Below are 10,460 nucleotides of genomic sequence, written 5' to 3' on the forward strand. Positions count from 1 at the left end.
CATGTAAACAATGCTTTTTTAAAATTCTAAAAGAGCACTAGAATGTTTATTCTGAGGGGCTACAAGATATTCTGTATGTTATCTTTAAAAATTCCCTCCACAGTAAACAAATGATTCATCTATTCAAATGACTGAGTTAGCATTACAATAGGGTTTCATGGAGTATAGTCAGAAATCAGGTCTTGTTCTTTTCAATGCCAAATACATGCAGTACCTGTGGTCTGAATTAAAAATTAAATTACATCTCTCCCCTTCCCCAAAGAATGTAGCTAATAAGCAAGGAAGCAAAGTCTTTTTATTCTATGTTTGTATAGCACTTAGCACACTGGTGTCTTGGGTTCATGACTAGGGCCAGTTGGCCCTACTGTAGTACAAATAAATATTATAAATAATAACAACCAAAGACAATGCAGTATTCTGAAAAGCAATCATTTCACTATTTCCTCCTCCCCATAATAGATCCTTGTACCAGAGTGTGAAAGAGCGAAATCTTGTCACATTGTATTATAGGTGGCTTCCAAAAAAACCTAAAGAAGTATCAAAACCTATCTTTTAAAAATAAAATGGTTTTTGTGTGTGTGCGTGCGCTAAGTGGATTTATATAACTGAACACTAATTATATGTGGGGTACAAGAGCCCACTACAACAATTGTTCTTCATTTTCCCACTAAGCCTCCTGAAAACAGCTGTAATTATCCCTCTAGGTTGTAAACCTACACAAAGGGGATGATTCAAAGCCCACTGATGTCAACAGAAAGACTCCCATTGATTTCAAAAGGCATGATCCAAAGTACATAAATACACACTAGTTGAAACTGTATCTTGTTTAATGGGACTATTTTAATAACTAATCCTTCCTAACATGATGGTTTTTAAAGCATGGGCTGCTAGTGTACACGAAAGCCTCAGAAATGGAAAAGGCCTATAAAAGTCTGGTCTACACTTTTTGAATGCAGTTATACCACCAAAACAGTCATTTTGCCAGTATAACTTATGGGAACTGGTATAAGCTATACTGGCAAAAGCATTCTTTGCTGGTCAAACTGCATCTCCGGATAAGAGGATCTGCCTGAACAGCTATACTGGCAAACCCTTTCTAATATGGAATGTCCTCTGTCATCAAGTCTATTCCCGCTGCCAATACACTATTATTTCTTCTAGTACATTTTCCAAGGAGTAATGTGTGATTGTACTTGAGCAGCTAGCCTGAGCCACTGCAGCCATACTGTTATTTTTAGCCATTTAACAGAGAGAGAATAAGGGTCTGACTATACAGGACTGTTTTACCAGTTATACTGATACAATTATAACAGTATAGTTAAACTGACACAATTACACGGGTATAGCTTCTTGTAGTTATATAGTTATACCAGTTTTTTTTTATATTATATATATATATATATATACACACATACACACACACACACCAGTTATACCAGTATAACTCCCTGTGTGGACACTCTTATTTCTTAATAAGAGTGTCCACACGGGGAGTTATACTGGTATAACTATATTAGTTTAAGGGTATACTAGTCGAAGAGGGAGAGCTGTGAAAGTAGAATGAATTATATTGTGAAAATAGAAAGGATTAAAGAAATGCTGTCTGTACCTTTAAGAAAAACTGTTGGAATGCTGCAATCCAGGTGTCAGGAATACAGACATTCACATAGAACAATTGCACCATTTAAGGGCAATTGGTGAAGTATTAGCCTCAGATCCATAAAGAGTTAGTAAGGAAGTAGGATATGCATGCTGTGCCCCAGGTGAATTTTACAGTTTTGCTTTCTTTGTTCCTTTGTCTGATTCCCGCTCTTTTATCTGTATAAATAAGACTGTTTTGGCCTTGCATGGCCGCTCACATATTCTGAATGTTATTGGCAGAGCGCTGTGCTAATAAAACAGAGTGGTCTGACAAATTGTGAGTCCTGATTCTAACTTTGACAGAGCTCTCCCAGCAACAAAAAATAACCACTGCTAATGAGGGGTGGTAGCTTTATTGCTGAGAGCGCAGCTCCCAGCGATAAAGTGCTGTCCATACTGGCGCTTTTCAGTCCTAAAACTTTTGTCACTAAGGAGAGTGTTTTTTTCACACCCCTGAATGACTAAAGGTTAAGCACTGAAAGTGGCAGTGTAGACACAGCCTAAATTCACATCTTACTTTATACTGGTATAAACTTTCCTACCATGGCAAGCCATCAGTAACTTGCTCAAAATCGCACAGGAAGTCTCCCAAATCTCAACCTGACACCTTCAACTCTGGACCATCCTTCTTTACTACTCCTTGTAATTTATACCCTTCAAATATTTATAAGCTATGCCTTCACCTTAATCATCACTTAGCAATTTAAATACATTTCTCTTGCTCTTTCTTCACATTTCTTCCAGCCCCTTCGTCATTTTTACTTTATTTGAAATCCCTCCAAATGATCACTTTCCCTTGAGCAAGGGAATGTTCAAAATATCATAACTTTCCAGGTGTAGATCCACCAAAGCCAAGTAGAGATACACCATTTCCCCACTGAACTGTGATGCAGCACTTCCTCATACGCAGCCCAAAACAAGTTAAATGTGTTATAGCAAAAAAGCCAACAACATTTTGTTGTCCACAATCACTACCAGAATTTCAGAATTACTGCTTTCCAGGTTACTCTCTTTCATTAACTTAATGTTTATTTCCTATTTTCTATCTCTATATATTTGTAAATCATACACACACATTTTATACCCATGTTATAAGTATGGATCAGATATTTTTTATTACTTTAAGAAAAAATAAATATGTAACTGCCTTGATGAAACTCCAATTAGCTTTTTCAATAAAAGCAAACTTCCAACATGACTCATTCTTGCCCCAGCCATCTATAATTTCACACAAAAATGCATACAAGTCTTGTAATTTAACTCTTTGGTTAATGATGTAAACATTGTCACAATTCAAAACTTACTTCTTCTGCAGCAAACTTCAAGACAGCTGTGAAAGGTGTATTTTCAGGCACGCTTAACCTGAAACAAAGAAAAGTTAATAGAAAACATGATTTCTAGACCAAATTAGAGACCAATTCCAATGGTCCTAAAGTTATTGATTATAATTTCACTGAAATCAATGAGAGTGCTCCTGCAGTTTAAGTTAAGCATGTACTTACATGCTCTGCTAGATCAGGGCCCAGAACACTGAAAGAAGACTGGCACATTGCAAAAAAAATAACTGAACTTTTTATTTTTAAATACATTATTACAGGCATTCCAGAAGAAGTGATGTCAACATGTCTACCACATAAGAATTGTGGAAGACTTCCCAGTATCTAGTCTCCATATCTTTTGGAGTGTGTGAGATTACATATTCAACTTTCCCCTACGAGCAGCCTGGTCTTGCAAACACTTCCTATGGGGGATGGTGTTTAATACCATGAGTACTACCACTGATTTAATGATAAGACCTCAAAAACCATATTGTGGTACCAACACAATGAGCAATATGGTCACAGTTATGAACTCAGGGCTTTAGTGAAGACGCTACTACACTGACGTAAGACCTTCTCCTGTTGGCATGGTTAATCCATCTCCTCAAGAGGCAGCAGCTATGTCGACAGAAGGACGCTGTCTATACTGGGGTTTAGGTTGGTATAACTATATTGCTGAGAGATGTGCATTTTTCACATCCCTGAATGATGTAGTTATACCCATGTAAGTTTGTAGTGTAGACCTGGCCTCAGCGCTACATCATACAGATTAATGATGAGCCCTGTATGTCATTCCAGACCACAGTGATGATACCTAGATAAACAGATCAGAAGTATAAAGCGGTATACCATTTATAAAGAACACATCAGCATGATGTGGAAGAAGCTAAGAGCTCCCCTTTTGTGCATCTGTAAAGTATTGTCCAGGTGACAGTAATAAAACAATTTATATTCAGCCAGATCAGAACCAAGTATCATTGAACCACACCCTAATTCGGCACATTTTTAAACTTTACTTAGTTATAAGGAATACCACTCATTTTAGACCATATATAAATTATTATTACTTAGACTATGTCTACACTACAAGGTTAAGTCAATGTACAACCACTGCGGTAATTAAATTGCTGTTGCATGTCCACACTATGCTCCATGTGTCAGTGGAGCACATTCATAGTAGCAGCTCTTACATCGACGCAGAAAGCAGTATATCCAGGGTAGCTATCTCACTGTACTGTTCGCCCCAGGCTGTTTTGGGAAGAGCTTGCAATGCCTCATGGTGGCAAGTTCAGCATCACATGACACAGTCTTCAAAAACCCATCATTCCATGAGCATCCTACTAGATTTGCAGTGCTGTTCGACTGCTCTGGTAACCTGTGAGCCAGACATCTGTGTCGGAAAGCACGAAACCTGCACCGCTCTTCACTATTGCGCCGTGTGTTATGAACACCAGGCTATAAGAGGAGCTCAGTGGGGGAGAAGGAGCGCTATTCACCACCACCCTGACTCCAGCCACCTCCTTATAGAAGCAACAAGTCTGCAGCTCTGCACCAGAGGCAACTATTTGCCTCCCATGTCTTCTGCTATGCCTGCCTCAGCTCTTTGAGTTTTACACAGCACTGCTGTGTCCGCTATCATAGCTCTTCCCCATTCCCCTCCATGCTCCAAGCAAGTTCCTGCAGCTGGATTGGAGCTGTGCCTGCACAGCCTCCTCTTCCCACGGACCCAGGAGATCACCACCTCCAGGCAGGAGTGTGTTTGCTGCACAGAGCTGGCATGCTAATCTGGGCAATTACTATGCGAGTTCTCCACATGGAGCAAACAGGAAGAGCAAGTTCTAAACTTCCCAGGGCTTTACCTGGAAAGGACTGTTCACCTGTGTACCTGGCTGCAGGGAAGTGGAGTTCAAAACGATGACTAGAGTGGTCATGGTGGGTACTGCGGGATGCCTCCTGGAGGCCATTTATGGTGACATAAGCAACACAGTGTTTACACTGACACTGTGTTAATCTAAGTGTTATGTCTCTCCTCGAGGTGGTTTTATTATGTAGGCGTAGCAGGCAAGTTAAAATGGCAGGAGTACTGCAGTGTGTACACTTCCATAGATAGTTTGGCATAAGCTGCCTTATGTCGACAAAACTGTGTGGTGTGAACATGGCCTTAGTAAACTACACAAAAACATCAATTAAAATAACTATTTAATAAACAAGCTCCACAAGAATACCATTTCTATCCGTGCTACACTTGAAACCAAAATTACAGAAAAATGTATGTTAAAAAAATGAATTCTACACAATGCCAGGAGGCTCTTTGGGAATTGTTTATGTGGAAGAGGCTTAACAATCTCCCACTGTGTAACCAAATTTTGCCCAAATACAAGCTTTAAATTTCCAGATTATAATCGGACTTCCTATAAATTGCTGTAAATCACTGCATTTGCCCCTATCTTTAGTACAGAGTACTGGACTAGGAGTAATAGACTGCCTCATTTATTTTAGACTTTTCTATAGAGCAATACATTAACTAATCTTAATCTCATATTGTCACCTTCATCCTGCCATGCTAGGTGAGCAGCGTTCACAAGAAGAGTCAGTGTGGGGCAGTAACCACAGACGAAGCAGCAGATGTGGAGCAGTGTCCACGTGGAATGAAAAGGAAGCTATAAGCATGAGGCAATACCCACATGGAAAGAAAAGGAAGCTGAAGGGGCATGAGCACTCACTCTTGTGTGCTTTGCTGGCTTAGACTCATAGACTTTAAGGTCAGAAGGGACCACCATGATCATCTAGTCCAACCTCCTGCACAATGCAGGCCACAGAATCTCACCCACCCACTCCTGCTGTTCTTGTTCACATGCTTAGGGTCGAACTGACTACCATATTCGGGGGGAAAATTCTTTCCCAACCCCATATAAGTGAACCTAGGGGGTTTTCACACTCCTGTGCAGCCTGGGGTATGGGTCACTTACCTAGATTACCTGGGTATCTCTCAAACAATTTTCTGCCTTTGCAGGGCCCTTTGGCATCAGCGCAGTTCAGTCCCTCCTGTTCTCTGCCTGTGGCATACAACAGTCTAGTCTCCTATGGGCTGCAATACTTTGATCTAATTTCAGTTATTGGGTTTAGTGCAGGGGTCGGCAACCTTTCAGAAGTGCTGTGCGGAGTCTTTATTTATTCACTCTAATTTAAGGTTTCGCATGCCAGTAATACATTTTAATGTTTTTTAGAAGGTCTCTCTCTACAAGTCTATATATTATATAACTAAACTAGTATTGTATTGTAAAATAAACAGGGTTTTCAAAATGTTTAAGAAGCTTCATTTAAAATTAAATTAAAATGTTGATCTTACGCCGCCGGCCCGCTCAGCCCGCTGCTGGTCTGGGGTTCTGTTCATCTAGGCCGGCAGTGGGCTGAGTAGGGCCTGCGGCCGGGACCCCAGCTGGGAAGGATCTGGCAGACAGAATCTCAGACTGGCAGCAGGCTGTGCGGGGCTAGCAGCCGGGACCCCAGACTGGCAGAATGGCTCAGCCCACTGCCACTCAGTGGTTCCATCTGCCGGCTCCTGCCAGCTGGGATCCCAGCTGCCGGACCCGCTCAGCCTGCTGCCAGTCTCGGATCCTGGCCATGCCCACATACAAAGGGTACCTACCTTCTCCCTGGTTCTGGCCCATTCTCTTCCTCTCTCTGCACTGAGCTAAGGGTGGGAGAGGACTGAGCACAGAGCTGGGGGTGAAGGGTCTGGCCAGGAGCTAGAATGAGGGAGGGAGCTCAGGGTTGGGGTGTGGAGGCACTTACCTGGGCAGCTCCCATTTGGTGTGAGGGGTGCAGGTGCAAATGTGAGTGAGGGTGCAGGGGCTCCCATTTGGTGCTCAGGGTGGGGATGTGCAGGGTGCATGGGATGTGGGGAGGGCTGGAGATGTGAGGGGTGCAAGAGTCAGGGCAGAGGGCTAGGCACATGTGAGGGGGGTACAGGTGTCAGGGTAGGGGGGCTGGGTATGTGTGGGGGTGCCAGAGTCAGGGCTGGGGTCATCTGGGGGGGTGAAGGAGTCAGCAGAGGGCCGGGTGGTACAGGGCTCAGGGTAAGGGCCTGGGGGTGTGTGGGGGTGCAGGGCTCAGGGCAGAGGACTGGGTGTGTGTGTGGGGGGGGGTCAGGGCTCAGGGCAGAGGGCTGGGTGACTGCCTCCCCAGAACCCCCAAGCCCCTCGCTCCTTGTCCTGACTACCCCCTCCTGGGACCCCACTCCCTATCTAAGCCTCCCTGCCCCTTGTCCCCTGACTGCCCCCCTAGTACCCTACCGCCTACCTATCCCATGACTGCCCCAACCCTTATCCACGTCCCCACACCCAGACAGAACCCCCTGGACTCCCATGCCTATCGAACCTCTCCTCGCCCCGACAGGACCCCCAGAACTCTGGACCCATACAATGCCCCCCTGCTCCCTGCTTGCCCAACCCCTCTCCACACCCCTACCTCCTGACAGCCCCCCGAACTCCTAACCTCCCCAGCTCCTTGTCCCTTGACCATTCCCTCCAGAGACCCCCCCCATCCCTAACTGCCTCCCCAGGATCCTCCTTGCTCCCTGTCCCCTGACTGCCCTGACCCCTATCCACCCACCACCCCATAACAGACCCCAGGGACTCCCATGCCCCACCCCCACCCCGCTCCCTGTCCCCTGACTGCCCCCACCCTTTATCCAACCCACCCCTGGACCTCTTACCATGAGGTTCCCCACTGATCCGGAGCCCTGCTGCCATGCACGCAGTGCTGTGAGGGGCGGGGCGGGGCTGCACGAGACAGCGGGGCTCTGGATGAGCAGGAAGCATCCTTCCCTCCCCATGGAGCCAAATGCTGCCCCGCGGGAGCGCACAGCCCCAGCCCCCAGAGCGCTGTACGTGGCGGCATGGCTCATGGAGAAGGTGGGGGAGGGCCCGGTGGCTTGCTGCACTTGGCCCGGCACTCCAGCCCTGGAGCGTGGACCCTGCAGTTTGCCACATCGGCAGGATTTTTAATGACACACCGGGGTCCCAGCAGGCCCCAGCGTGCCATTAAAAATTGGCTCGCATGCCATCTTTGGCACACGTGCCATAGGTTGCCGACCCCTGGTTTAGTGTGTGGTGTTGGTGACCTATGCTATACAAGAGATCAGACTACATGATCTGATGTCTCTTCTAGCCTTAAACTCTGTGACTATGGGCCTGAAGCAGTGTCTATGTGGACAGAGAAATCTGTGGGAAGGAGCAGTGCTCATGGGTTCAGAGGCAGTGCCTGTAGGCAAGATGGGTGGGTTTGGGGCACAGCTCACGGTGGGTTACAGACTGTATCAGTGGGCAGGGCAGTGAAAGGGGGCATGGCACCCATAGGCAGGACAGCAGGAGTTGGGGGGGTGAGGGGCAATACCCATGAGTGGGGAGGGTGAATGGCAAGGGGTCTGGTGTGAGGGAGCAGTGGCCATTGGCATGGGAGGGACTGGTGGGGGGAGGCAGTACCTGTCATCAGGGTGATTGCAGGGCTGGTGTGGGGTGGTTCCCATGCACAAGGCATAGAGGTTGGTAGCAAGGAGGTCGGTGGCAGGGGGCAATGACCATTGGCAGGGTAGGGGGGGCTGGGATGCAGAGATCAGTGTCTTGGGGTGGGGCTGTTGGGGGGATGGTGCCCATGGGCAGGCCTGGGAGTTGGTAGCAGGACGAGGCTGGTGTACAGGACAGTGCCCAGGAGCGGGGTGGCTGGGGGCATGGGGTGCTGGGGTGCCTATGGGCAGGGGGGGTATGCAGAGATCAGTGCCTGGGGGTGGGGCAGTTGGGGGATTGATGGGAGGCTGGTAGCAGGAGGAGGCTGGCTGGGGGTGTGGGGTGCCCAGGGGCAGGGCGGGGGGCAGTGCCCGTGCAGTCAGTGGTGCCCCTGTGAGGACGGGCAGTGGGTGCAGGAGAGGATGGAGGTGGCAGCGCATGCGCACAAAGCACGAGGCGGCGGGGCGGGGGGGTCACTCACACTTTGTAGGGCAGCCGCGGGTCCGAGGTCAGCGTGATTTTAAAGGTGACTTTCGACCTGGGGAGGCAGAGGACAGAGCGTTAGAGGGGCCGGGCCGGGCCGAGCCGAGCCGCGGGAGGGGATTCGTGTCACTCACATGATCCGGTCCGGGCTCAGAAACCGCCGCCGCGCCGGCCGGCCGAGGGGTCCTTCGCCGCCGCTTCCGCCCCGCCCGAGCTGCGCGGCCGCCGCCTGAACAAAACCGCCACGGAGGGCGGGGCCCTGTCAGGCAGCGGCGGGGCAGCTACCCTGGGTCCTGCCGCTGTGAGGCGCGGCCGGGCCTGGCTCCTGCCCGGCTCCCGGGGTGACCTGTGCCGCTGGGCCCGCGCAAATACCGAGACTGGGGGACAAGGCCACGCGGGGCGGGGGGAGCCGGCAGGAGCAGCCCGCAGGGGCGGGAAGGGGTTTCACCTCCCCTGGGTGTGAGTCACGTGCCGGTACAGCTGTGGGCGTGTCCGGCTCTCCCCGCCCGGCCGGGGCCGGGGCACAAGGGTCGCTCCTGTGGGCTGTAACTCTTGGGGTGATTGCTTGCGGGGTTGAGTGGGCCGGTGCGAGAGTCGGTCTGGTTCCTCCAGCAGCCGGGCGGGCCTGCCCCTGCCAGCGTGACCTCATGGGGCCCCGCAGGTCGTGCCGCTGCCATGATGTGTGAGGTGGTGGTGATGGGGCAGCGCACCTCTCTTTATGGAAGGCCCCGTCTGATACCAGACAAACCCACACCTGGTGTTATCTCAGTATCGCATGGGGCACAAACACCCCAAAAGAGGCCTGTAGACTGGTTTGTAACTGGACGAATGGCCTGAGTACTGGTGGTTCCTTCTGGCCTTAAACTCTATGATTATGACTGTCTGTGAGGCCACAGGGAGGGACTGGTGGAGCAGAGAAGCAGGTGAGAGTTGGAGCCACCAATGGGCCAAGTGTGGAGTTGGGACGGCTAGCTCAAAGGATGACTGAAACCCAATAGCTCATCTAGCAAAGGAAAAGAGGCATCGGGAAGGGACAGACAGGTGGGGTCCAGGCAGTATTTGCCCACAATAGAGGCAAATTTCCAGAAGGAACGGATAGCGGGAACATTACAAGATTGGAGATAGCTTTTTGTGAGGGTTTTTTTTTTTTTGTAAGAATGTTATAACTTGTGATCCTACTTGTTACTCTTCTCACTTCCACAGCATTAATAATTCATAAATTCCAAGGCCAGAAAGGACTATTATGCTTATCTAGTCCGACCTACTGTATAACATAGGCCACAGAACTCCCCCCAAAAATTGATAGAACATATCTTTTTAGAAAAACATTCAAACTTGATTTTAAAATTGTTAGTGATGGAGAATCCACATGTTTTTATTATTCTTATCATTAAAAATTTGCAGCTTTATTTCCAGTCTGAATTTATTTAGCTTGAAGCTATTGGATCATGCTATATCTTCTTTTACTAAGCCCATAATATTTGTTCCTATGTAGGTAGTTTTAGACTGT

The 10,460-nt window shown here is 48.1% G+C and overlaps 1 protein-coding gene across 1 annotated transcript in view; it reads right to left on the reverse strand.

Moving 5' to 3' along the window:
• UFM1 (ubiquitin fold modifier 1) overlaps positions 1-9,168 on the reverse strand; it is a 32,234-nt gene extending 23,066 nt beyond the window's left edge. The window contains exons 1-3 of the mRNA XM_050937360.1: positions 9,085-9,168; positions 8,949-9,005; positions 2,946-3,003 (exon numbers count right to left, since the gene is read on the reverse strand). Coding sequence (XP_050793317.1) covers positions 2,946-3,003; positions 8,949-9,005; positions 9,085-9,086 — 117 coding nt within the window. The 5' untranslated portion in view covers positions 9,087-9,168. The remainder of the gene's footprint in view (positions 1-2,945; positions 3,004-8,948; positions 9,006-9,084) is intronic.
• Positions 9,169-10,460: the final 1,292 nt, after the last annotated feature.

The sequence above is a fragment of the Gopherus flavomarginatus genome, chromosome 1, assembly GCF_025201925.1.
Source record: "Gopherus flavomarginatus isolate rGopFla2 chromosome 1, rGopFla2.mat.asm, whole genome shotgun sequence".
Lineage (NCBI taxonomy): Eukaryota > Metazoa > Chordata > Testudines > Testudinidae > Gopherus > Gopherus flavomarginatus.